Here is a 26,836-nt window from a genome sequence, read left to right as displayed (position 1 = left end):
ATGGATAGATAACTTGCACTTGGCCAAGACCCCCAAACTGTACTGCCTCTCTGCCACTAAGAAGAAATAATCAGATAGTTCAAATGTAGGAGGTACTTTGATAGCCAAAGGCGGCTACAGCAACCAAGAAACAAGTGATATTAGAATAGCGGCTCGCATCTGAACACAGCATACCAGGCCCAAACAGTTCCACTTGTAGAGGCGGAAAGAGAAGGGGGTAGAGAAAGAGAAAGAGGCCGGGCGGTGGTGGCGCATGCCTTTAATTCCAGCACTTGGGAGGCAGAGGCAGGCAGATTTCTGAGTTCGAGGCCAGCCTGGTCTACAGAGTGAGTTCCAGGACAGCCAGAGCTACACAGAGAAACCCTGTCTCGGGGAAAAAAAAAAGAGAGAGAGAGAAAGAGAAAGAGGCGTTCCCCATGGATGGATGGATGGATGGATGGAGAATGATGCAATTAACACAGGTAAAGGTGGGAGGTGAGCCAAACGGATTCTGGGAATATGGTGTCTGTTGTCTTGGCAACAGGTGACGCGTCATAGGTTTGGGAGGTCCTAATGCCAACAACCAGCCCCCAGTTCATGGGCCTCTGTGCCCATGTGCTTACCTCTGAGACCTGGCTGCCCTGCCTGAGGACATGGGCATTCTTTCTATCCTCCCCCAACATGCCCATCCTGGTGAGGAAGAGGAGGAGCAAGCTGTAAGGAGGACGTATGGGCCAGGCAGTCTCTTGGGAAGGGAATAGGCAGATGGATTCAGCTGGTTTCTGGCTCTAACCTTGAGTAGGGTTTGAGATCCTTTGGGGGAGAGGTGAATCTGCTTTTCAGCACATTCCTAGGAGGTGCTGGATTCTCAGTCCAGAGGCCAGAAAAGAGCCTGTCACACTCCCTCCTGGATTCATTTCATTCAACAGACTGAATGTTTATTCTGATCCAGTGGGACCCGGTGGACACAGTGAGTCCACAGATTATCCCTTTACTGGTGCAACACGAATTTATTAAGCACTACTCAGTATTGGCTATGACCCACCTGTGCTGTGCCTGCTGCCCTGGGATCCTAGCCCCCTGGCCTGCCCTTTCAGGAGTAGTTGAGAAAAATTCATTTGTGCCATGCACAGGGGTGCATGCTTACAATGCCAGTACTCAGTAGGAGGCAGGAGAACCGCGAGGCTTTTTGTGTGCTTGTTTTCAGTGCTGGGAACTGAACCTTGGGCCTTATACTCCAGGCAAGAACTCTTCCAATGAAGTATATTCCCAGAGGTCCCTAGTATGGGTGCCAGGGTCCAACGCCCTCTTGTAGTCCTGGCCACCAAGCAGGTACACATGCAGGCAACACACTCATATACATAGATTAAAAATATGCAAGTATTTTTTAAAAGTTCCTTAGAATGGGGTGTGGAGTTGGGGCTTAGGAAGCAGGGCTGGATAGAGGGATGCAGGGACCTCCACGTTAAAGAGATACCCAGAAATGTACCCATGCTGGCTGGCAAAGGGAAAGGCAAAGCCATTGAGACTAGTCTGTTAACCAGCGTGTTCAGTGCCTTGAATTACGAAGGACACTTCAGGAAGCCAGCAGTCTCCTGGGAGGAAGTGGGCATCAATCCACTATTACAGACTGCCTGTGGTTAAGATTAGAAAACTGAAGAGCTTGGAGAACACAGAAGGGGCACACAACACCTACTCTGAGGACTCAGTAGGGCTTTCTAGAAGAGGTGACATTTACATAGAACAGTCTTAAGTGAAAAGAAAAGGCATTGGTTGCTAGGAGAGGGAACAGGCTCTTAGGTCAAGGCCCCCAGGCAAGGGAGAGGTGTCTTCTCTAGACACAGAGTTGGCTAGGGTGAAACAAGGAAAGGTGTAGGAGTGGGAACAAAGGTGAGTCTGGCTTAAGTGATGGAGGTTCATTATCCTATTGCCCAGGAAATCCAGAGAGAACAGGTCCTTGGTGAGTGTGGAAACCCCCAATGTTGAAGGAGGTGGAGCTCTCGAGGGGTAAGGCACAGCTGCAGAGTGTATGGACCTCTTTCCCAATGGGATTTGGTGTCAAAGTTGTTTCTCACCACACCCCAGTCCTACTTAAGTGGGTCCTGGAGTAGATTCTAGCCTTGTCCTGGCATCTGAGGAAGGAGCCTGAAGATCGAGAATCACATTTAAACAAAAGCCAAGAAGTTGGGTGGAGGGCAGATTGGGGGGGGGCGGGGTTCCCAGTGAGGGTCATGGAGAGAGGCACTGGAAGGGAACAGGACTGGAGCCAGGTAGAGAGCACTGACTAAACTGAGGGAGATGGTCGTAGGGATAGGGGTGAGTTAATGTGCGTGTTTGGGTGACAGCCTCTCTCTAACACACCCAAGTCCCTCTTTCACTGGCTTGGGCCAGTGAAGTTTTCAGCCATCCGAATTTGATGCCTACATGGATGGGTGCCTGCTTCTGCCATGCTGTAGTTGTTGATCAAGAAAGTTCGCATCATTGTTGAGAGATGGCCGGCCAGGCTCGTGGGTGTCAGGATTTGGGGATCTGTATGTGAGAGTGCACTTGACCCTACCCTACACCAGGGCCTGTTCTATACCAACTTTGTTCATCCATGGCTCCTGGGTGTAGATCTGTGTTTGCGCGCTAGACACACTGTGGACGCGTCTTTGTCCGCGGGTGTGTGTGACTTTCGTCCTGAGGCGGGGGTGCGAGGTTCCGCGGCACTGGGCTTGTTGCGGGAGAAGGGGCGGCGCGCAGAGGGCGGGACTCTCCCCTGCGACGCCGCGCGCACTCCCTGCGCGGAGGAGGCCGCAGCGCCACCGCGGGCTGCGCCCTCACCGACGCTGCTACTAACGCCGCCGCCACCACCGCGGCGGGGCTGAGGCCCGGGAGGAGCGCGGGTGGGAGGGGGCCCTCCGACTCTGCGCAGTACCCGCCCCGGCGGCAGCCCGGCCGCATGCTTCAGATGGTGAAGACCCTGGCCCAGTTCACCATCGCGCTGGAAGACATGCGCGATCTGGGCCCCGCCGCCGCCTCCGGGGAGTCTGCCGGGGGCGGGGGCGGGGTCTCTGACACCGCGGAGGAGCCGGGGGAGGCCCAGGTACAGGAGGGGGAGGGGCAGCCGGGAACTTGGGTTTTGGCCTAGGATGCCGCAGACCCAGGAGATGGGGGAAGCGTGGGCAGATGCTGGAGAACAGGGCCTGGAACTTGGATCAGGAACCAGGACCCTGTCTGCCAGTCAGTGCCGGGCTTGGGGAGAGCTGACCTCAGATGAAGGCAGAGAGGTTGATGAGCCTCCTCCCCATGGCCAACCAGCGTGGCCAACTCTGGCTTGCTGGTCGGGTTGGCAGGGCACTATAAGGGTCAAGGCCCAGGACAGTACTCTCTTGTCAAGTGGGTCAGGTGAAAGCAGATTTGTGCCTGGGACACCTTGGGTCCCCAGGAAAGCAAGATTTCCAACCTCCCTCAGGGTTGATGGGCCCCAGCTGTGTGTGCTGAGGGTAGCTAGCACTGCCACTTTGCCACTAGGACCACGGGGCCTGGAGATGTCATGCTGTGGCGCTGTAGGAAAGGTAGTATCCCCATTCCTGCCTTCAGCGGCCTTTCTGGAGACTGGAGGAGGCAGGAATCAGGGATACTGCCTCATTTTTGTGTTTGTCTGGGCCCTGACTCTGTTCCATGCTCTGGGCACAATGGGGACTAGGCCTGATCCGGGTACTGTACTGTGTTGTGCTTATGTGTCTCCAGTGCTCCAGGACTCTGGGTAGGAGGGCCTGCCTCACAGCTGGATAACTAGGCTTTATTTTGGGCTTGATGTGGGGCATCTGACCTTCATGGCCTCTTTCTCTGAGTCTTTCTTCATGCTTGGTTCATAAGGGTCTTGGTCTTTGGGACAGGAGAGTTCCCCTTACCAAGTTCCTGCTGTGTCAACCTTCCCACGGGTCCACTTGGTCCCAATGCCAGGGGCCTGTCTGTGGCTATTGAAGGGTGAGGGGATCCGGAGGGAAGCAGGCTGAAGGGCTGGCCAGCCTGGAACAGGTGGGCCTGCCGATCTGGTTGACAGCTGCTTTGTCCCTCCATCTCCTGCTTCCCCTGTCCCCCGCCCCCTTGCACTGCTCCCGTGTCTGGACACGTGCAGAGGGTGCTCCATGCAGTGACAAGGAGCTGGCCTTGTTTTCTGTGCTTTACCTGACAGCTGAATGACAGCCCACTGTGCTTTGCAGCAGGGAGGAGGCTGGGAGAGACGACATTGCAGTGTCAGCTCCCTCTAACCCCCAGCCTCCCGGCCAGCAGGCCCAGTGACAGCCCTCCCTCTCAGGAAACTTCTCTGACCATGACCCAGGTTGGGGATGGCTGGCCAGTGAGTGTGGGCAGGGGACAGTAGCGGTGAGGCCCAAAGCCTGGTCTGGCTGTCCTGTTGATCAGAAAACTTCCAGTAAAGTCTCAAGGAAGTGGAATGAGAAGAGACAGTTAGGGTCATGTGAGTGTGGAGACCTCACTGTTCCCCACTGTAGAGTGTGGAGCTTGCATGGTACCAGGAACAAAGGGTTTTCATTCCATTTCATGAAGGAGGATGGCAGCAGGGCCACCAAAGTCACCCAGCCAGGAAGAACAGAGCTGGGAAGCTCTGTGACTTGAGTAGCTGATATTGGGAACATAGGATGCTGGGATGTGAGATGTCTAAAGAGCCTCTGGGCCTTGTCTGTCACTGGCCGTATGATCTTGGGCAAGCCACATCACTTCTCTGACTTCACTCATCTATGCAGTGGATGATGCCTGTGTCTTGGATCTGCGTACGACTGAAATGAGTTGCATGTGCTTGTGAGGTGCTGGGGTGTTCTGGGAGCAGCCAGCACAGGAGCGGATGTGGGAGACTCAAAGGTGCTTTCAGGGCTACAGAAGCCCCCAGTCTAAATGGCCTGCTTCTAGTTGGGGTCTCTGAGGTAGAGCCTGAGAAGCCCAGCACAGAGCTTGCAGAAGTGGAGTAAGCTAGCCTCCTCTGTCCTGAGGAGAGGGCACCTGTGTCTCAATAGAGCTCAGAGTGAGAGCCCGCATCTGAGTGTGCCTCCATGTCAGTTATTGAGGGACCAGGCAGGTCCCCCAGGTCCAGGGTCAGAGGAGCAGCAGCACCCAAGGTAAGCTTAGCGCAGCCAGCAAAGTGAGAAGTAAGCTGCTCTTGGTAGCCTGTGGGCTCCTGCACGAGAGAGGCCGAGGCATCCTGGGCTATGTACTGAGCCCCAGAGTACGGCCTTGTCTCAACCAACAAACAAGTACTAATAGAGCATAATACTAAGCAGCCTAGGGACCCTGGGCAGAGCAGCGGCGATGGCAGGTCCTCTCGCTGAGTCTCTACAGTAAGGGGTGTTGGGATAAGAACTGGGGGAATGGCCAAGCATAAACACCCATTCCAGAATTTCCACACAGAAAGATTGTCTTGAATCTGCAGGCCTTGATGGCTGGGGCCCCAAGCATGGCCCAGAGAAATGTGTAGGGCCCACAGCTTGCCCAGGGCCAGTCTAGAGAGCCAAGTGTGAGTATGGGGTTCTGGAGTGGAGTCCTTGCCAGTGGGATGAGTGCTGTCTGGGAGGGGCTCCTGGATAAGGTTGGGGACTATGGAAGTTGACAGCAGGTGAGCTCTGCCTCAGAGAGGGGGTGGGGCAAGCTCAGATATCGCCAAGCTTGCTTCTAACAAAGTCTTCCCATAGGAGAGAGCTTACCTTGACAGGGGTAGGGACCTAATGCCTTGTGACATGGGTGCAGATGCTGAGCAACCCTCAAGGGACTCTTGGGTCCTGTGCATGTAAGCATCAGTGGTCCCCCAGCTCTGAAAACGAGAGACTAGGCTGGGTGTAACTCAGTGAGTACAGGGTTTGCCTAGCCTGTGCACCAAGCCCTGGCTTGTCCTACAACAGTGAATAAGCCAGATGTGGTGGTAAGTACCTGTAACCCCTAGCACTAGGGAAGTCTCTACAACCTACCTGGTTTATTTAAGACCTGCCTCAGAAAGGGAAAGAGGGTTGGTGAGATGGCTTGAAGGACAAGCATGAAGGCCTGTGTTTACACTCCCAGAGTTGTAAAAGCTGGACATAGTGTATCTGTGACCCCATCAATGCGTGTGTGTGTGTGTGTGTGTGTGTGAGACCTCATGAGTGTGTGTGACTGAATGAGTGTGTGTGACCCCATCAGTGTGTCTGTGACTCCATCACTCTGTGTGTGTGTGTGTGTGTGTGTGTGAGAGAGAGAGAGAGAGAGAGAGAGAGAGAGAGAGAGAGAGAGAGAGAGAGGCCAATGCTAGAGAGCAGAGACAGGCAGATCTCTGAGCTCCCTGGCCAACCAAGCTGAAACAGTGAGCTCCAGGTTCAGTGAGTAACTCTGTGTTAAAAAATAAATAAAATAAAATAAAATAAAATAATGTGAAGAACAAAAGAAGAAGATACCTCATTGACCTTTTATGTCCACACATACATGCCTTGGTGAGTGAACCTGAACACATGTGCACACAGATCTATCTCTCTCTCTCTCACACACACACACACACACACACACACACAAAGAGAAGAAATGGAGAGACTGTGAACCATACAAGTGGACAAGAGGGCTGGGAGAAGGCGTGGTGTAGAGAGCTCTGTAACCTTTGAATGAGAACTGGGATCCAGCCTTGTCAGAATCCTGATGCCTCCAGCACCAACTTTACTTCCCTGGGCTGGAGTCTCTTCTATAGCAGGAAGTGACAACATCCACTCTGAGGGATACTGTGACACCCAGCCAGGTCAAACATGTCCTCATAGCAGCAAGCTGGAACTTGGTATTTTCAGAGTAAGTCTCTAGAGTGGGTGTAGCCCAGAGGCGTCTTCCTTTGTAGATATGAGAATTTATTGTTGTGGGGGTTTGTCTTTGTCCAGAACCTGTTGGGGTAGGAAAGCAGGGATCTACTTTGGAAGGGTGTATTTGAGGCCCAGGAGAGTGTTCCCAGCAGAGAAGGCCTGCGCGAAGGTCTGGCAGAATGGAGGTCCAGGATGCTTTGGGAAAGTGGGGGAGGAAGCTGTCCGAGAAGGCCGGGAAAGGACCAAATGGGCTTTCTCAGTGTGCAGGTGTGCCTGAAGGTAGCTGACGGTGACAGAGGCTAAGGGGAACAAAGGACCACTCAACTTCTACTTCTGTCCCCACAGGACATGAGGAAGCACGTGACCATGACCCTCCTGGACACAGAGCAGTCATATGTGGAGTCACTGCGCACCCTAATGCAGGTGAGGCCATGGCCTAGGCCTGAGAGCAACATCCCAAGTGTGGGCAGCAGACACGGTGGGATCACTCATATGGACAGGGACTGAGACCAAAGAGCTGTGAGCCTGGATGTGGCCACCCCTGTAGGGTTGGTGAAACTAGAGGATTCAGGTAGTCTCTGCCTTAGAGTTACCACGTCCCCCTCATCAGTCCTGGACCCAGTTTTGAGCGGTGTACCTTTTTGCCCTTTCTGTGACTAGAATTAAATACTCAGTATCTGCTCAGGGCAGGCCCTGGCCCAGATGCAGGAAGCCCAGGATGCAAGAAAGAAGAGCCTACTGAATGCATGGGACACTAGAGCAGTGGTTCTCAACCTTTCTAGCTCTGCGACCCTTTAATACAGTCCCTCATGTTGTGGTGACCCCCAACCATAAAGTTACTCTGCTGCTACTTCGTAACTAATATTGCTGCTGTTGTGATGTAAATATGTAATATGTAGAATATCCGATATGGGGCCCTTGTGGGGGTCATGACCCACAGATTGAAAACCACTGCTGTAGAGGCATGGGAGGTGCTGTCTAGTGTGCCATCAGGGAGAGCTCCCAGGGAAGGTGCAGTGGGGATGGTTCTGTTCTGCAGAGGGCAAGCACATTCAGAGAGCTACATGGTGCAGACTGGTTCTTGGGTGATGTTGCAGGAGCCAGCAAGGGTCATGCCATGGGGTTCTTGAACCCTAAGAGAAGGATTTGGACCACAGTGGGGTTCCTGGAGAGTCATCAGAGGGTTTTGAGACAGGTAGGCATGTGGTTGGACTCGTGCTTTGGGAAGTCTGCATGACTACTGGAAACATGGGTGGCAGAAGAAGAAGCTGTCCCAGGGCCACAGAGCTCCAGTAAGAGGACAGATCATAGGAAGGACAGAGCAAGACAGACACTTGTGAGGTCAGCTGCTCAGGTCAGGCGGGTTCCAGGAACTGGGGGTAGGGGGTGTGAGGTGGAAAGACAGGTCTCTGCCTGGGCCCCTGAGAGTTGGAGGCAGGACAGACAGACAGACCGGCTGGCTGGCTTTGACTCACTTGTCCTCTACTGGGGACGGAAGTTTGAGTCTCTTCACTTCTCTAAGCCTTGGTTTCGCTGACAAAATGAGGCTGTTCATGTATTTTCCCAAAGCGAAGATGGGAAGATGGTGGTGCTGCCTCTCATGCCTGTCAGCCGGGAGGAGGGGCTGTGAACGAATGCAGAGCAGGCAGGCCTGGAACCAGGATCCTCTGCGCTCTGTGAGGCAAGCAGGCCTGGAGTTGAAGGCACCAAATTGAGTGGATTTCTGGGTGGGAGGGGAGAGATAGAGGTGAGCAGGGGAGTATCAGCTGGTCCCAATGGCTTGGGGTTCCACAGCCCAGGAGGGAGGATGGAAGACCGGTCCCTCCAGGGGGTTCTCTAGTGCTCAAACTTTGCACTTCTTTTTTTTTTTTTTCATGTTTTTTTGAGACAAGGTTTCTCTGTATAGCCCTGGCTGTCCTGGACCTCACTCTGTAGCCCAGGCTGGCCTCAAACTCAGAAATCTGCCTGCCTCTGCCTCCCAAGTGCTAGGATTAAAGGCATGTACCACCACTGCCCGGCTTTGCTGCACTTCTTGGTCAGCTGTGTAACCTGGAAGAGACCAGTTGTGCTTCACCTGCCCTGGGTATAGAGTGGGAATCATGATAGCACCTGTCCCAAATGCATATCTTAAGAGATAGGTATAGCATCTCACATATTGCCTGCGTGTGTGTGGGTGTGTGGGTGTGTCTTGTGTGTGTCTTGGTGTGTGTGTGTATTCGTGTGTGCATGTATGTGTATGTGCATTGGTGTGTGTGTGTCTTGGTTTGTGTATATGTGTGTGTTTGTATGTGTGTGTAGGTGTGTGTGGGTATTGGTGTGTGTATGCTGCTGTTTGTGTATGTTGCTGTTGGAGTGTGTATGTGTGTTGGTGTGTGTCTGTATGTGTGTGCCAGCTCACATAAAAAATAAATAACAAAGCAATCACATACCAAGGCCAGCAGCCAGAAGGAGGTGGGATTTGAACCCTGGCTGTAACTCTATATGTACCCCTTTCCTGGGTTTCACCCCCGTCCTTCAGCCCTATCTTGAACCCCAGTATTTTCACTTAGACACTGCCTTTCCCTAAGCGACCTTTTCCTCTTGGCCCCTACGTCCTCTACTCTCCTCCCTTCTGGTGTACTGTGAAATGCTTGTTTATTTCTTCCATGGCTTATGTGCCCCTTGGCCAGCCTGTGGGGCTTTGTGGCTCCTACAATGTGCCTGCTCCTCTGCCGGGTAACCCAGAGGTAAATGGTGTCACTTTTGCTCTGAGAGGAACTCCAGATCCTGACCGGTCAAGGTTCTGGCTAGTTCTGGCCAGAGAGCCCTATATAAGGAGGCCAGCTACTAGCTACTCAAGTCACCCTGAGCCTTTTCAGACTCTTCAGCCAGCCAAGAGTATTCTATTCAGCTTTGACTTTTTCAAGTTTGTTTTACGAAACAAGCCAGATTTTTTTAAATGTTTAATATAAATGTTATTTTATAAATGTAACATCACATATGTCTTTCAGGAAACCCTTTCATTTTTTGGCTTGCAGTTGCATCTTGGGCCAGTAGGGGGCGATCTCGCCAAGCAAATGCCAGTGGAGGGGCATGCTGTTCATGCTTAGGAAAAACAGAAATTTTAGTCACAGACTGCCCAGGAGATACAAAAACAGGTCTTCAGTAATTTCAGAGTTAGCTTCCAGTGCCCTGCCTGCCACTGCTTTAACCTAAAACCCATGAAGGCCTTCTTAGGATGAATCCAGAGTTTGTTGTGTAGTAGGAAGCATATCATAATTTAATTGGCACCAGTTTTTGTCCCTAGAAGGTAACTAAAAATAACAGTATATTTTAGATTTGGTGAAATGTGGTTTTGTTTTTTGTGTGTTTCATTTGATTAGATGTAAACTCTGTTAAGTCTTTCATTGGCTAGTTTTTTGAGAAAAGGTCTCACCATGTAGCCCAGGCTGGCCTTGAACTTATAGTGATCCTCCTGCCTCAGTCTCCTGGGTACTAAGATTACAGGTGTATACAATTGTGTCTATCTTTTGGGTCTTTCTTACTCACTGTTGTCTTCTAGCTCTTAAAACAGTGCCTGGCAAACAGTAAATATGTATTGAGTTAAGGAGGTGGGGCACCCGACTCTCCCGCTTTCTTGTCTTCCTTCCTCCAAGATCTTTTCACGAATCCCTCGTACTCTCCTGTGCTCCTTCTCCTCCCACTGCTGAGCTCCTGGCCTAACCAGGGAGGCAGAGTGGCAAGCCCCGGGTCCTGTGCAGACTTGTGCAGGTGAGGTGAGGGTACTGCTGGAGGAGGGTGGACTGACTCTGTGCATCCTGCAGGGCTACATGCAGCCACTGAAGCAGCCCGAGAACTCCTTGCTGTGCGACCCATCTCTGGTGGATGAGATCTTCGACCAGATCCCTGAGCTGCTGGAGCACCACGAGCAGTTCCTGGAGCAGGTGCGGCACTGCGTGCAGACGTGGCACGCCCAGCAGAAGGTGGGAGCCCTGCTCGTCCAGTCGGTGAGTGTCCCTGCCTTGGGAACTGCAGCCGTAGACCTCGACTAGGACCTGGACAGGGGAGCTGGCACTGCTGCCGATCTGGAACTCACGTTCAGATGGGTGTGACATTGATGCTCACTGAATTCTGGCTCCTTTTTTAATAACCATGGTTCATACCTCTGGCGCTTTTTGCATGCTGGGCATTATCCTGCATAGTATATATATCCTGAGGCCCTGGCCTTGCATGCCATCTGCCACACACTCCTCGTCCCAGGAACCACATCATCCCATGAGCCTGTCAAGATCTTTCAGTGGTGGCTCCAAATTCCAAAAGAACCACAAAAGCAAAGTCTAAAACAAAAACAAAGAAAACGAATAACAAAGCTGGGCAGTGCTGATACATGTCTTTAATCGCAGCACTTGGGAGGCAGAGATAGGTAGATCTCTAAGTTTGAGGCCAGCCTGGTCTACAGAAAGAGTTCCAAGACAACCAGGGTGGAGCTGGAGAGATGGCTCAGCGGTTAAGAGCACTGACTGCTCTTCCAGAGATCCTGAAATTCAAATCCCAGCAACCACATGGTGGCTCACAACCATCTGTAATGAGATCTGATGCCCTCTTCTGGTGTGTCTGAAGACAGCTACAGCGTACTTATAATAAATAAATAAATATTTAAAAAAAAGAAAAAAGGGCAAAATGGTTTTAAAAAAAAAGAAAAGACAACCAGGGCTACACAGAGAAACTCTGTCTCAAAAAAAAAACCAAACCAAACAAAAAACCTACAAACAAACAAAACATTTTATTTTATTAAACTCCTGCTTCTTCTTAAATTGGCATTCATTTATGTAAGTTTAATTGTGTTTGAAATTTTTTTAAGTTACATTTTTGAATTCTCAAGAATTCTTTAATCATAGCCGAACTCAAATTAAGTGTTAACTTAGAGCTGCATAGTTACAAAAGGAAAACTGTAGAGAATCATTCCAGAAGATTCCGTGAGCCAAAAAGAAGAAATGGTCCACAGAGCAAGCTTAAAGCCCATCAGGGACACATAGTGAGACCCTGGCTTTTTGTTTTGTTTTGTTTTTAAAGTCCTCTCTCCCTTGGGCTATGAGCTTGTTTAAATGTACTCCTCATGAGGTGGAGTGGGCCCTTGACCTGCATAGGTCTTAGTTTGTCCTTGCTGCTTAGACACTGGTGCCACCAGGTGGGATTACATACTGTTGCCTTCTCCCTCTGCCATGTAAGCTCGGCCTCTGTCTGGACCTGGACGCTGTCTGTGGGCTGACAGGAGGCTACACCCGAGACAGGCCCTCCCTCATCGACTCAGGCTCAGCCCTGTCCTGTCCAGAGACAGGAACACTTGGTACCTTAGAGAACCAGGAACTCCAAGATCTGTATCTTAGCCTGTCCTTGGTACAGCTGAGACAGGAACCCAGTTGTCCTCCCTGGAAGGAAAACCCCTAGACCAGCACCTCCCACCAGCCAGTCAGCAGGATTAGCCACCAGCATGTACCCTGTCCTGAGCCAGGCGTCGTCCTATCAGGAGAGAGCCCCTAAGTCAAGCAGCAAGCATATTCCATAAAAGCAGGCTGCAGCTCAGTGCCAAGGGTGGGTTGATTGGGCTGGGACGGGTGTTCCTCGTGAACTGCACAGGCAGGATCCAGCAGCTAGAATGGGTCTGTTCACTCTTACTACCAGGAAGGTCTGAGGCCTGCCTCGCTGGTTTAATGGAATTAGAGACCTGGTGATAGATTGTCTGGAAGTGAAAACAAATAACAACAACAGCAGCAAACAAAAAACAAAAAAACAGGTCTTGTCTCAGCACACATGGAGGCACACCCATATTTATGTATGTATATATGTATATATACACACATCTGCTCATTCAGTCACATGTCATACATGCAACACATACACATTTTAAGAAAGACAGAGAAGACCTGCCTGACCATTTCAAGCTAAATAGATGGAAGCTAGGACCAGGTGAAGTGGGTGAGGGACGCCTGAGCCTGTCTAACCTGCCCCCTCACCCACAGTTCTCCAAAGACGTCTTGGTGAACATCTATTCAGCCTATATTGATAACTTCCTCAATGCAAAGGATGCTGTTCGTGTAGCTAAGGAGGCCAGGCCAGCCTTTCTCAAGTTCTTGGAGGTACGTGGACTGGGGTAGGGTGACGTTAACCTTACATCAGGCTAGCTCTGGGCATCCCAGGAGCTCTTGACCAGAACACCATGCTGCTAGCAAGTGTGTCAGCCTCTGCCCATGGGCTCACCTGGAGGGACTTGGCTAGGAGCATGTCTCTTCCTGATGTGTCATTCCTCACGTGGGAACTCCCTCCACTCTGCCTTGGGTTTCAGCAAAGCATGCGTGAGAACAAGGAAAAGCAGGCGCTGTCTGACCTCATGATCAAGCCTGTGCAGAGAATCCCACGCTATGAGCTTCTGGTGAAGGTAGGCATGGGGCTGGTTGGACAGGGAGGCATGGAGGGGGAGCAGGTCTGTTCTCAGACTCCAGGCAGGAAAGAAGGTCCTCCTTGATGCCTGCCTAGATGGTGGCTTCGTGCTCCAGCAGTCAGCTCAGTGCCTCAAGGGCAGCTAAGCAGGTCCCCATTCCCACCCCAGGACCTTCTGAAGCACACACCAGAAGACCATCCAGACCACCCATTGCTGCTGGATGCTCAGCGGAACATCAAGCAGGTGGCTGAACGCATCAACAAGGGTGTGCGGAGTGCCGAGGAGGCGGAGCGGCATGCCCGTGTGCTGCAGGAGATCGAATCCCACATCGAGGGCATGGAGGATGTACGTGCCCCACCCTGCCATGCCCCATCCTGTCCCTGTCTGTGTCTGTATATGTCACCTGGATTGTGGCCATCCACATCCAGGTCTGTGGTCTGATTGCTTCTGTGACCACAGTGCCTCACCCTTCTGTGTCCTCCTCCTCCTCTGTCTGACCTCGTGTCCCTGTCTGGCAGCACAGTGATGCAAGAGAGGACAGGATGTTGCTCTGACTGACCTCGTTCATAGACTGGCCAACCGATCACTGCAGGGTTAATGGACTAGTAACTAGTTCTTAGGACCCCTTGTCTTTTCTACTCAACAGCTCCAGGCCCCACTACGGCGGTTCCTGAGGCAGGAGATGGTTATTGAAGTGGTAAGGAATCTCCCATTGGCTGCTTCCCCCATGTACCTTCAACCCACCCAAGCTCACTCTCTGGCACCTGCTGCCCTTGGGTTCCTGCTCCTCAGCCACTACACACTGGGAGCCCTGCATGAATCCTGACTCCACATAAATGGGGGAGAGCCCTCACCCCTCCCTTGGACTCGCTGTCTCTGAGGGCACTAGGGTAATATAGGTCAGCCTCTAGACTGTGCACACGCAAGCCTGATTGCTGCTTCGGACCCTACAGAAAGCCATTGGAGGCAAGAAGGACCGATCCCTCTTCCTGTTCACCGACCTCATTGTCTGTACCACCCTGAAACGGAAGTCGGGCTCCCTGAGGCGCAGCTCCATGAGCCTGTGAGTGGCCAGGGTGGGGCTGGGTGGTGCAGGCAGGAGAGCCATTGATCTGTTGTGGGCTCTACTCCCTGCCCCAGCCAGAGCACCCCATTGGCTACCCACAGGTACACAGCAGCCAGTGTCATTGATACAGCCAGCAAATACAAGATGCTGTGGAAGCTGCCCCTGGAAGACACAGACATCATCAAGGGTGAGACTGGCTTGAGTCTGTCAGAGACGGGTTCTGGTGTTGGGTCCCCTCTGAGTCTGGCTGCCTGTCTATCGATTTTTCTGTTTTTGTGGCTCATTTTTTTCATCCCATGTGAGGGGCCGGTTTTGAAGAACTGGGTTAGTTTCCCTGCAATCAGATCCACGTATCCATGTAAATCATCCTCTTAGTGCCCTAGCAAGTTCTCCAAGAGTTGGTTGTTCTGTGCCATGTGGCTCTAAACCAGGCCCAGCCCCCTCTTCCCAGGCCTGGTTTTTTGTTTTTTGTTTTTTTTCTTTTGAAAGCTGCCTGTTGACCTTGTTTCTGAGAGCTTGTGCCTGGAAGCTCTCCATTTGCCAGACCCATCCCAGGTTCAGCTGAAGGCTGTGCAGTAAGGGAAGTGTGTCTGTCCAAGCTTGACCTTGTCTTACGTGTCCATGGCTCTCCTCTGTCCTCACCAGGGGCATCTCAAGCCACCAATCGGGAGACTATCCAGAAGGCTATCAGCCGCCTGGATGAGGACCTAGCAACCCTGAGCCAAATGAGCAAGCTCTCCGAGAGCCTCGGCTTCCCCCACCAGGTCTGTGCCCTGAGCTAAGGCAGTGTTGGCTGGGACTTCCCCTGACCTTGTCTCAGGGAGAGACAGTCTTGGCTTTTGCCTTCGGGAGCAGTTGGTCCTGTCACTCGTCTGAAGGGGAAAATTATAGCCTTGCTCCCACTTAAAGGAAGTGACAGGTCTGGGGTCTGAGGGAGGAGACATCCGAGGGGGAGAGAGGCCCAGCCCTGTCTGTGGCAGAAGGAGGCTGCCTTCCACTGTCTCGGGGGAAAGACGGGTCCCCTCAGTGCAGTCGCCCGTGTGGTGAGACCTCAGCCTGAGGCCTGGGCTCTTTTCCCACAGAGTCTGGATGATGCACTGAAGGATCTCTCAGCTGCCATGCACCGGGACCTGTCAGAAAAGCAGGCGCTGTGCTACTCTCTTGCCTTCCCACCCACCAAGCTGGAGCTGTGTGCCACCCGACCCGAGGGCACCGACTCCTACATCTTTGAGTTTCCCCACCCTGATGCCCGCCTGGGCTTTGAGCAGGCCTTTGATGAGGCCAAGAGGAAGTTGGGTGAGCCAGGGTTCATGCTGGTGTCTTCTCTCACAGTCCCTGGGCAGTCCTGACTGTAGAAGCCAGGACTCTCTGAACTGGCCTCCAGTAGCTGATAGGGAGGGTGGACTGAGACCTCCACAGTGAAACAGCAGGCTGGGCATTAGCTCTGCTCCCAGCTTCTCCCTGGCAGGGAAGGCACTCCTGGACGGAGTCGTTTTAGGACAGGGACCCCAGCATAGGCCTGAACAACCGAGACCTTCCTCTTCCTCAGTATAGACTCCCCTGAGTCCTGGAAAGTTATTAAGTCTATAGCTTAGAGATCCAGGGCTATCCATTGTACAGAAAGGAAAACGGAGGCCAAACACAAACAGGGAGTGATCCATGACCTCTCATTCTAGCAGAGCTGGCCCTCCCTAGGGAGACTAGAATGGGGAGAGACCAGAGCCACAGTAAGGTGGGTGCTAAGCAGGGTGTGTCTCCTTTGTCCTGTCTCCTTTACTACAGCATCCAGTAAAAGCTGTCTAGACCCGGAGTTCCTGAAGGCCATCCCTATCATGAAAACTCGCAGTGGCATGCAGGTGTGTGTGTGTGTGCGTGTGGGCCATGTAGATGTGTCTGTTCAAAGCTACGTGTGTATGAGTTTTGGTTCTGTGTACCATATGTATTTTAAACATTGTGATTGCTCCCCATGTCTGAGTATATACACGTGCACATTGCATGTGTAAAGTGTATGGGCATGTGCGTATGTACAAAGACTGTAGATTTGAAGTCTGGTTCATACACTTGTATGAGTTTTCATACGTAACCAATAGTATTAGAATTAAATATTAATTAAATGCATAAATTCATAGTCCTATTTGGAGTACATGTATGTGTACATTCAGGTTTGGGTGACTTTTGTATCGGGCATTGGTGTAGCACAGTGTAGAGATGTATGCAAACCTGCCGCCCCTCCGTTCTGCTGGGGTCGGGACTGAGACAATTCTATTGTTCATCTTTCCTTGTTCATTGGGGTTTCCCACAGTTTTCGTGTGCGGCCCCCACCTTCAGCAGCTGCCCAGAGCCGGCGCCAGAGGTATGGGTGTGCAACAGTGATGGCTATGTAGGTCAGGTGTGCCTGCTAAGCTTGAGGGCAGAACCAGACGTGGAGGCCTGCATCGCTGTTTGCTCTGCCCGCATTCTCTGCATCGGAGCGGTGCCAGGCCTGCAACCTCGCTGCCCGCGGTAAGGCCCTGATGCCACGAGCCTGAATGTAGACCGGGCGGTAGTAGGCGGGGTCGGGAGGTGGGCTATCCGTGGGCGTGGTCGGATTGGGATGCTCTCGGGCGCCTCCTAGTGGCATCCCCTGTTCCTTTTCCCTTTGTCTCTAGAGAGCAGCCAGAGCCCTTGAGGAACCCCCCAGAGACCACACTAGAATCCACTGGGCCAGAGTTAGATGTCGAGGCCACAGCTGAGGAGGAAGCAGCGACGGTGGCTGAGCCAGGGCCTCAGCCTTGCCTACACATTTCCATCTCAGGGTCGGGCCTGGAGATGGATCCAGGCCCTGCCAAGGGTGACCCGCAGCCCGAGTTGGTGCCCTTTGACAGCGACTCTGACGATGAATCTTCACCCAGCCCCTCCGGGACACTACAGAGCCAAGCCAGCCAATCTACCATTTCCTCCAGCTTTGGCAGTGAGTGTGGGTGGGAACTGAGAGGACTGTGAGTGAGGAAACACCAATGGAGGCAAAGGCTAGAGTCAGTTCACTAGGTGTTAGCTTCTACTGAGTGGGGGGATGGGAACATGAAGACTCAAGAGGCAGTGGGACAGACACATCGGGTCTTGGAGACCTTGGAGTACACTGTTAAGGAAGATGGGTATTGGGTAGAGTGGCTAGTCTCTCCATCTAGATGTGGCTGGACTGAAAAGAGCCAGGCAAGGACTGGGAACATGTAGTGAGTGTTGACAGTGAGCAGAGGAAAGGCCTTAGCAGATACAGGGACCAGGGGTAGGAGGGATGTGGCCAGGAGGGACACTGAGGCCTAGAAAGATTTCGGCTCTCTTCCAGTGGAGGGGAATAGGGATAGAGATCTTTGTCCCTTCAGATGAAGAGACCCCAAGCTCCAAGGAGGCCACTGCAGAGACAACCAGCTCGGAGGAAGAACAAGAGCCTGGCTTCCTGTCACTCTCTGGCTCCTTTGGGCCAGGCGGTCCCTGCGGTGCCAGCCCAATGGATGGAAGAGCCCTTCGCCGCTCCAGCCGTGGCTCCTTCACAAGGGGCAGCCTTGAGGACCTGTTGAGCGTGGACCCTGAGGCCTACCAGAGTTCTGTGTGGCTGGGCACTGAGGATGGCTGGTAGGGGCAGGGGAGTCCTAAAGAAAGAGTGAGGGTGTGAGGGTTGGGTCTAGTCTCGAGGGGGTCCTGCCAGCTGAGGATACCAGAGGGCCTGAAACCCAAGAGAACTAGTACCTATGTCAGTACCTGGTGGAGGGGAGGTAGAGGCAGAGAAGGTGGAGCCAGGTGAAGGGATGACACCTGGGGCTGGTAGATGTGACCACTTGTCACAGACGCTCCCCTAACCCACAGTGTCCACGTCTACCAGTCTTCTGATAGCATCCGTGATCGCAGGAACAGCATGAAGCTCCAGCACGCTGCCTCCGTGACCTGCATCCTGTAAGGCCCCCGGTTGCCCTTCCCACCCAGAGTCTACTTGGCCAGCACATAGGCCACCTCTGTTCCTCTGCCCCAGCTCTGGTGGCCCCCCTTTTCTGAGGAAGATGCAGAACAGAGGCCTGGACCAAGGCCAGCTGTGCGTCTCCCAAACTGTTAGCATGGGTGTTTCAGTGTGGCTTCTTGGCCTCAGGTTCTCCCAACTTTGAGAATAAAGAATAAAAATAAAAAGGGTGATCTCTTAGGAGCCAGAGCCATGGTTCCTGTGATTTGCTTGGCCCCGGGATGCCCGTTTCAGCCTTTGGAAGGTGTCTCATTATTTCCTTTTTCTCAGGTATCTAAATAACCAGGTGTTCGTGTCTCTGGCTAATGGAGAACTTGTAGTCTACCAAAGGGAAGCAGGTATGCACCTTACCCCGTGGTGGTAACTGAGCTCTCACTTAGGTTAATGGGAACTCTGAGCCACAGACAGACCTAGACATATATGAGGCTTTGGGCAATCCCTGGGGCCCCCGTATCTTCTCTTATAAATGGGAGCATCCACATCTCTTCAGGGAAGACTGAGACTTCAATTCGGGACTGCACTAAATTTTTGTTTTGTTTTCTTTAACCCATTCCTTCTCCAGGACGTTTCTGGGATCCCCAGAACTTCAAATCGATGACCCTGGGTTCTCAAGGGAGCCCCATTACCAAGATGGTGTCTGTGGGTGGACGGCTGTGGTGTGGCTGCCAGAACCGGGTCCTTGTCCTGAGCCCTGACACATTGCAGCTGGAGGTAGAAGGGGTTGGGGACAGAATTGGTTATTTGGGGTAAGCTGGGGTCACAGGAGAGAGACAGAGGAGCACCCAGCCTCGGTGTTGGGACCTTTCGCTGAGCCCTGTCTCTTACCAGGCCAGCCTCTACCTGTCCCTGGTCCTCATTTTTACTCTAGCTAGTAAGGAAGACAGCAAGTTCTCATAAACGCTAGAGTTCCTCAGTTATGTTCCTGCTGTATCCTCTCTGTGCAATACTGGGATCCTTGTGAGACAAAGGGTCCCTCTTGAGCTCAGGGTCCCTATAACCTGCTGGTCTTTAGCCCTGCTTTGTTTACATGCGAACCATAAGCTTGGACAGAACCTAGGGGCCACAGATTTTCTTGGGCTTCATTGTCTGAGTTGAAGGTTAAAGCCTGGGGCCAGGCCCTGGCTCTGTGACTAGTCCAATATGTGACCATGGGCCTTCTTAGGGTATGACCTTCCTCCTAGGCTAATAATTCCCCATCTATCCAGGGAGAGACCAGTGACTGGTCTAGCACCCACACGAGCTTTAGTCACTCAAATGTCATAGGGAAAGGGCACTGATTTTTACTTCTGGAGGATTAAGTGGGTAAGCTTTGAAATTGATCAACCAGACCCAGGACCAAGATTGCCTCGGCTCTCAATCCGGGCAGGTATCTAGAGAAATTTGTGGGGAGCTATGTGTGAGATAGGCAAGGGTGGGGCTCAGGCAGGAGGACCCTGGGCAGCTTTGCCAACTACCCCCTGGTCTCTGCCTTCGTCCCCCACAGCACACATTTTACGTGGGGCAGGATTCCAGCCGAAGTGTGGCTTGCATGGTCGACTCCAGCCTCGGTGTGTGGGTGACCTTGAAAGGTAGTGCCCATGTTTGTCTCTATCATCCAGACACCTTTGAGCAGCTGGCTGAGGTAGATGTCACCCCTCCTGTGCACAGGATGCTGGCAGGTACTGACCTCCCACTCCCATCCTAGGGGAGGCCTTGACAAGTTTCAGCCTACAGGGCTCAAAGATGCAACTTTCCCCTCCCCAGGCTCAGACGCCATCATCCGGCAGCACAAGGCAGCCTGCCTGAGAATCACAGCGCTGTTGGTGTGTGCGGAGCTGCTGTGGGTGGGCACCAGTGCCGGGGTCGTGCTGACTATACCCACTTCTCCAAGCACCGTCAACTGCCCACGAGCACCTCTCAGCCCGGCTGGCCTGTGCCAGGGGCACACTGGCCATGTCCGGTTCCTGGCTGCAGTCCAGCTGCCTGACGGCTTCAACCTTCTGTGTTCAACCCCACCGCCTCCCCCAGACACAGGTGGGTCTGCACATTTCACTCCCATCCAGGGGCTCTGCCTGGGGAGACTTTAGGAGGTGGAAAGGCAGAGAGCTAGAAGTGAAGCCCCTTACAAGAAGTAGGCTGCAGAGCCCTCAGATGAAGCTGTGTGGGCGTGTGTGTGTGTGTGTGTGTGTGTGTGTGTGTGTGTGTGTGTGTGAAGTTGTTGTCCAAGGAAGTGTCATAGGAGTCAGGAAGTGAGCTATAAGCTAATCTGGGACAGATAATTCATGGATATTATATTTTATATTCCATTGTGTGTATTTCTTAAGTGTATCAGGAAGTAAAGCAGAGCTAGAAATGAGGTTTAGGGCAGGAAATGGGCTCAGGAAGTGATGTCCAGAATAGGAAATAGAAAGAGCACCAGAAAAGAGGATAGAGAATGGACAGGAAGTAGGATTAGAAGGTGAAACAATAGGAAAGTGAGGTACTTCTCAGAGGTCACGGTGCTTTTATAGGACAATAAACCTTGTTCCCAAGAGGAAGTGACTGGGAATCAGGAGTCAGTAGAGCCTCACGTGGGCCCTGTGTGCATCTAGAAAAGACCTGAGCCACTTTAACTGGGAAAGGGCATCGGGTGCAATTATTCGTTACCTAGGAGCAGCTCGTGTTCTGAGAGCTGTGTTTGGATGAATCATTGCTGTGTGTATGTCATACACCACTTACAGAAACCTAAGTGCTGGAAGCCCACAGAGCTGTGCTGCATGATATATATAAATGGTATAGCCTGTTGCTCTTAGAGCCATGATGAGTAAAACACAAGATTAAGTCAAAGACAAGAGGACATGATGCAGTAAAGAGCTGCAGTAAACCCACGGCAGACAAGGTTGCTGCCAGAATGCCCTGCTTGGGTTTACAGTAAGTTTTTTTGTTTGTTTGTTTTTTGTTTTTGTTTTTGTTTTGATTTGTTTTTTGGAGACAGGGTTTCTCTATGTAGCCCTGGCTATCTTAAAACTCACTCTATAGACCAGGTTGACCTTGAACTCAGATTCACCTGTCTCTGCCTCCAGAGTGCTGGGAGGAAAGGTGTGCACCGCCACCATCCGGTGAACTTTGTTCTTCTATGAAGGCAACAAGTGCTCTTAACTGATGAGCCATCTCTCTAGATCCTCCTCCTCCTCTTCCTCCTTTTCCTCTTCTTCCTTTTCTTCCTCTTCCTTCTCTTCCTCCTCTTCCTCCTCCTCCTCCTCCTCTTCCTCCTCCTCTTTCTCCTCCCTCTTTTCTAAACATAGATCAGGGTCTTTGACTGAACCTGGAGCTCATCCATTAGGCTGGGCTGAGTGGCCAGTGAGCCCCCTGCCTCTGCCTTCCCAGTACTGGACTTACAGACACATACCCACTGCACTCCAGGCTTTTACATGGGTGCTGGGGACGTGAACTCAAGCCCTCATGCTGGCCATGCAAACACTTCACAGACTGAAGTGTCTCCAGCCACCCCACCCCTAACCTGTGCTTTCTAACCAGGCATGACATTAATTTCCCAGCAACTTTCCATCTTTAGTACTGCTGTACATATAAGGTCCTCTTTATTGTAACTACACAATGAATTTAGGCCATGAGACTGAAAAATCCTCATCACCTAGGGACGTTGTGGCCATCTTACTGACAACGGTCACACTGCTCATGTGTCTGGAGTATAAACAGACCTACTGTGCAGCCAGCCACATAAAAGTGTAGCACATTCACTTATGTACAGAGCATATGTTACGTGTGTAGTACATATATTACTAATTTGTTTATTTTTTTATCCTTTCCGGGCTTTTGTTTTTGTTTGAGAATTGATCCAGAGCATTGTACCTGCAAAGACTTTTTCCTACACCATGAATATGCTAAGCTTGTTTAGCTGTTCCAGAGTATACACCTACTACTGACATTAAGAAAGTTTATTAGCCAGGTGGTGTTGGCACATGCCTTTGCTCCCAGCCCTCAGGAGGAATCTCTTGAGCTCTAGGCCAGCCTGGTCTACAGAGTGTGTTTAGGACAGTCAGGGCTACACAGAGGGAAAAAAAGCCAAAGTTCAGTTCCCAACACTCAAATCAGATGGCTCTCCAGTACATACATACATACACACACACAAATAAAAATAAAATAAATCTTTAAAAATTATTTAATAATAATAATAAGGTAGATCCATGTAGCGGGCAGTGGTGACGCACACCTTTAGTCCCAGCACTCAGGAGGCTGAGGCAGGTAGAACTCTGCCAGCACTAGGCCAGCCTGGTCTAAGGAGCAAGCTCCAGGCCAGCCAGGACTACATAGGGAAATCCTGTTTCCAAACAAACAAAAAAAACCAGACTGATCAAGGAAGATATCCATCCAGTATAGATGTCTGGCCTCCACACACTTGCATGTACACTGTATGATGCACACCCACATGAAATGTGTGTGTGCCCATGCGCGCACACACAGTCACAGACACACACACACACACACACACACACAGGCATAGGAAGTGTGACTGCCAAGTAAGTAGACTTTTCTTTCAATATGGAAAATCTTGGTTAACAGGAAGTGGGGATCTCCCACAGGAAGTGTGTGTCTTACTATTTTCTGGGATGTAGAAGTTCAAGCAATGATTGGACATGAAGCTACAAGTTGTCTCAGGTTGATGACCCCTCTCCTCGTTCCCCAGGCCCTGAGAAGCTACCATCCCTGGATCATGGGGACTCCCCTCGGCGCCGAGGCCCTGCCTCAGCCAGGCCTAAAATGCTTGTCATCAGTGGTGGTGATGGCTCTGAGGACTTCCGACTCAGCAGCGGAGGTGGCAGCAGCAGCGAGACCGTGGGCCGAGATGACAGCACAAACCACTTGCTCTTGTGGAGGGTGTGAGCCTGCTCTTGTGGAGGGTGTGAGCCTGCCCTCTGTGGCCCAGGACTCGCCTGTCCACCTGCCCTCAGCCTGCCTGCCTCTTCCCAGGCCACATGCAAACCTTGAGCAGAGTGTCCGAGCAGGGCCATACCATGCAGACTCTGTCTCATCTTTGTGGAAGCATTCCTGGTAGAACGCCACCAGCTAGGCCGAGGCCTCTCATACCCACTGACTACCCTAGTGCTCCCCTTTGGGAGCAGGGTGTAGATGTGGGGGCTGCCCAGGACCTCTGTCCCTGAAGCTTCTACCAAAGACATAGCCGGGCCTGGACCCCACAGGGCTGGGGAGGCCATGTGCAATATGTGGAGAGCTCTCTGGGGCAGTGTGAAGGCTAAGGGGAGGCAGCCTTTCCTATGTACAGTATTTATGTTACTTTTTAGATGAATACTTTCCAAAGCACTTATTTATGCAGTGACCTGGGGCAGGACATGATGTGAGGAAAAGACAGGAGGAAAAAAGCCTGTTCCTGCCTGAGAGGCCACCCTGGAACCGTAACCTAGCTGTCCTGGAAGGACCAATGCCCTCCCATTTTACACACACACACACACACACACACACACACACACACACACACACACGCACTCACTCACTCACACTCACAGTCACTCTGCATGTTCAGGGCCCTCAGACACTATCCCTTAACATGAGCCCCAGCCCTCCCGATGGGGCTGCCCATCCTAGTCCAGAAGCAGTTTGCTCAGTTACTCTCACTGGGGAGCTTCCCAGGGTTCAGCATTTCCAAGGTGATGCCTGAGGTTCCTTAATGTGGGAACATTGGTAGGTCTGGGACAGGACTTTCTCAGGTAAGAGAAAAGGGCCTTCAGTCCTCACAGCTGGCTCAAGCCCCAGCTCCTGCTCCCCATGTCTCATGCACTGGCACGATGGTCACCTTGTAGGTGAACCTATGAGTCCCCTTTCTCTGACCACTGAATTGAGTCCCTCTCTAAACACATACCCTGCCAAGGGCAGCCCCTTCAGGAAGGACACCCCACCCCTACCCCACTGAGTTGAGGGGCTAGACATAACCTTTTCAACTGAGAAGGCTGTCCCTCACCACCAAGCTGCAGGGAGCCACCCTGACCCTCAGCCCCTTGCTTCAGCTACAACTCCAAAGGTCTGGTTTCAGATAGGGTTTGTTTGTTCTGTTTGATTTTGTTTTTCTTTGGGGTGGGTGGGTCATTGTGGTCTTAGATGATGTTTCTCTTGCTACCAAACAGCCATGTATTAACTCTCCTCAGATGATGAAGTTTAAAGAGTCAATAAATAGAAACACCAAATGATGGCTCCCCTCGGCCTTGGGCCATTATGGCCTCCTGCCAGCTGTCTCCCCAAGGACGAGGGCTCCCTGACTCTGACTCAATTGGGCCAAACTCAATTGAAGTCCTGGGGTGATGGGGTTGACACTGACTTGCTGCGTTGTCACGGGCAGACTGCCTGTGTCTGGGCTTCAGTCTCATTAGAAAAACCAAGGAATTCTGAATGTTAGAATTCCTTACGACTCCTATGCATATCAGTAGTGCGTCAGTCTAGAGCTTCCGAGTCAGTCTAGGTTTGGGCTTGGAAGTCTGAAGCAGATGTGGAGCCAGGGCAGTAGAGTTCCTGTCTAAGGCTCCTGTGGAGCAGAACTACCACCCACGTCTGTCTGATTCTGGTCCAAAGAGATGTGTCATTAAACTAGACTGCAAAGAATTTAAGTGCCAGCAACATGGGACAAAGAGCCCCTCACACCATGGTGTCTCCATGGAGCTTAAAAGTGGCCCTCACAACAGAGGGCAGGTTATGCCTCATCTCTTCTTAGTTCAGCCCAAATGACTGCCTTAAAAACTGAGTTTCTTGGACTGGAACAGTAATAGTTTAGTGGTTAAGAGCACTGACTGCTCTTCGAGATGATGGAGGTTCAATCCCCAGCAACTCACAGCCATCTATAACTCCAATCCCAAGGGTTGGGATGCCCTCTTCTGGCCTCCAGGGATACTGCATGCATATGGCCACAAACCTCCATGCAGGCAAAACACCCATACATACAAAATAATAAATTTTCAATAAAAGAAATTCTGTTTCTGCGCTGAAAAGATAGTTGAGTTGACAGACTGTATACTTGGCATGTGGGAAATCTGAAGCAGGGTGTTCTTGAGTTCAAAACCAGCTTAGAGCAGTTATGATGATATGTGCCTATAATCCTAGCATTTGCAAGTCACTGGCCAGTGCATCTCTGTGAATTCAAACCCAGCCTGGTCTACCTAGTATGTTCTAGGTAAGCCAGTGCTCCATGGTGAGACCCCCATCTCCATTTCAAAACAAAATGGTCTACACACACAAAAAAAAAAAGAAAAGAAAAGAAAAAGGGAGAAGGTGTAGGTGCGTGCTTTGTTAACTCACATGCATCCCTCAAGGGTCTGCTGGGTCCTCAACACCTCAGGACGTGCATAAGATATCTATATCTTGCTAGCAGCATTTTCATGAGGAGATGGTTGTGCCAGTGTGGAATTCAGGATGAAATGGAAGGAACAGGATTTGCCCGGAACAGCCTCTGTGTGGAATCTTGGCTGATACCAGCCATGTGACCAGGCTGAGTTACCTCCTTCCCAGGAATGGGGTCTCATAACCTCTTCTCCCTACAGGATGGTTGGCTAGTGCGTAGAATTCTTGGACCGCGAAGGGGTCCATTCTGGCCCTAAATTCAAAAGGGTACCCGTGACTGGAGACCTGAGCTGGCAGTCAGAGCCCAGTGATCTAGATGTGAAAGGCCCACCTCAGGCTCCTCCCCTCTGCCTCTAGTCCACTCAAGCTCCTCCCCTCTGCCTCTAGTCCAGTTACTTGCATTTCTGACAGTGGCTGTCACCTTCAGTGCTTCAGCCGTTTTTTGCTACGCCAGGATTTCTGCCCATGACAGAGGTCCAAAGCAGACTTCACTCTCAGGACTAGACACACAGGGCTGGGTCTGCACCATCCTCGCTGGGAACAGGGCTGGCACAGTGCACTGCCACGGAGAAGCCTGCCTGCCAGGGCGTGGGCTGGCCTGAGGTCAGGTGTGAGTAGGCCAGTCCTGAGGGAGCAGGCCTCAGGCTCATCCCCAAGGGAGGGTCGTGGAAAAATTACAACCTGGGCTGTTCATTCTAGTTCTCTGGGGGTACAGGCCCACTGAAGGCCAGGTAAATTAAAACCTTAGCGAGGACCCAGATACCAGTATGTTTATAGGGAGCCACTGATACATAACACTCGTAGGAGAAAGTACACCGTGTCTAGCTCAGTGGATGTATATAAAGGCCAAGAGGCATCCATCACCCCAACAGCTCTCCTAATACTCATGGCCACCCAGGCTTGAGACACTATGGGCTGTGGTTTTCCCAGACAGCAGAGAGAATTGCCTTAAAGGGCATGACTGTGGGTGAGAGGAAGCAGGGCCAGGGTTTGATGTGAAGCAGGAACATGCAAGGAGCAGTGTAACATGCAGGAGGGGTTGTAACATGCAAGGATGGGTGTTAAGAGCCTGGTGTGAACAGTCCATTGTATAGATAGAACGAGAGAAGGCTGAAGAAGCCAGGATGAATGCTTTGAGGGCCAGGCGTGTTCTCTGCTTCATCCCTAAATCTACTTACTGTAGCACTCATCATACATTAAGTGCTCAATAAATGCTGAATTCATGTTTAATGAAATAAACGTTGGAGAGTCCA

At 51.7% G+C, this 26,836-nt stretch overlaps 1 protein-coding gene across 1 annotated transcript in view; it reads left to right on the top strand.

The window, feature by feature from the left end:
- Positions 1 to 26,836, top strand: part of Arhgef17 (Rho guanine nucleotide exchange factor 17) — a 58,209-nt gene extending 31,373 nt beyond the window's left edge. The window contains exons 2-21 of the mRNA XM_031387557.1: positions 7,134 to 7,211; positions 10,592 to 10,774; positions 12,788 to 12,904; positions 13,111 to 13,203; positions 13,375 to 13,551; positions 13,853 to 13,903; positions 14,160 to 14,269; positions 14,374 to 14,459; positions 14,918 to 15,036; positions 15,355 to 15,568; positions 16,055 to 16,128; positions 16,575 to 16,774; positions 16,921 to 17,222; positions 17,635 to 17,884; positions 18,116 to 18,202; positions 18,534 to 18,601; positions 18,826 to 18,974; positions 19,747 to 19,921; positions 20,007 to 20,276; positions 22,927 to 26,836. Of these exons, the coding sequence (XP_031243417.1) occupies positions 7,134 to 7,211; positions 10,592 to 10,774; positions 12,788 to 12,904; positions 13,111 to 13,203; positions 13,375 to 13,551; positions 13,853 to 13,903; positions 14,160 to 14,269; positions 14,374 to 14,459; positions 14,918 to 15,036; positions 15,355 to 15,568; positions 16,055 to 16,128; positions 16,575 to 16,774; positions 16,921 to 17,222; positions 17,635 to 17,884; positions 18,116 to 18,202; positions 18,534 to 18,601; positions 18,826 to 18,974; positions 19,747 to 19,921; positions 20,007 to 20,276; positions 22,927 to 23,123 (3,000 nt within the window). The 3' untranslated portion in view covers positions 23,124 to 26,836. The remainder of the gene's footprint in view (positions 1 to 7,133; positions 7,212 to 10,591; positions 10,775 to 12,787; positions 12,905 to 13,110; positions 13,204 to 13,374; positions 13,552 to 13,852; positions 13,904 to 14,159; positions 14,270 to 14,373; positions 14,460 to 14,917; positions 15,037 to 15,354; positions 15,569 to 16,054; positions 16,129 to 16,574; positions 16,775 to 16,920; positions 17,223 to 17,634; positions 17,885 to 18,115; positions 18,203 to 18,533; positions 18,602 to 18,825; positions 18,975 to 19,746; positions 19,922 to 20,006; positions 20,277 to 22,926) is intronic.

The sequence above is a fragment of the Mastomys coucha genome, unplaced genomic scaffold, assembly GCF_008632895.1.
Source record: "Mastomys coucha isolate ucsf_1 unplaced genomic scaffold, UCSF_Mcou_1 pScaffold21, whole genome shotgun sequence".
NCBI classification, from domain to species: domain Eukaryota; kingdom Metazoa; phylum Chordata; class Mammalia; order Rodentia; family Muridae; genus Mastomys; species Mastomys coucha.
Note: the sequence above shows the minus strand (reverse complement) of the source record. Positions and strands in the feature narration are given on the sequence as shown.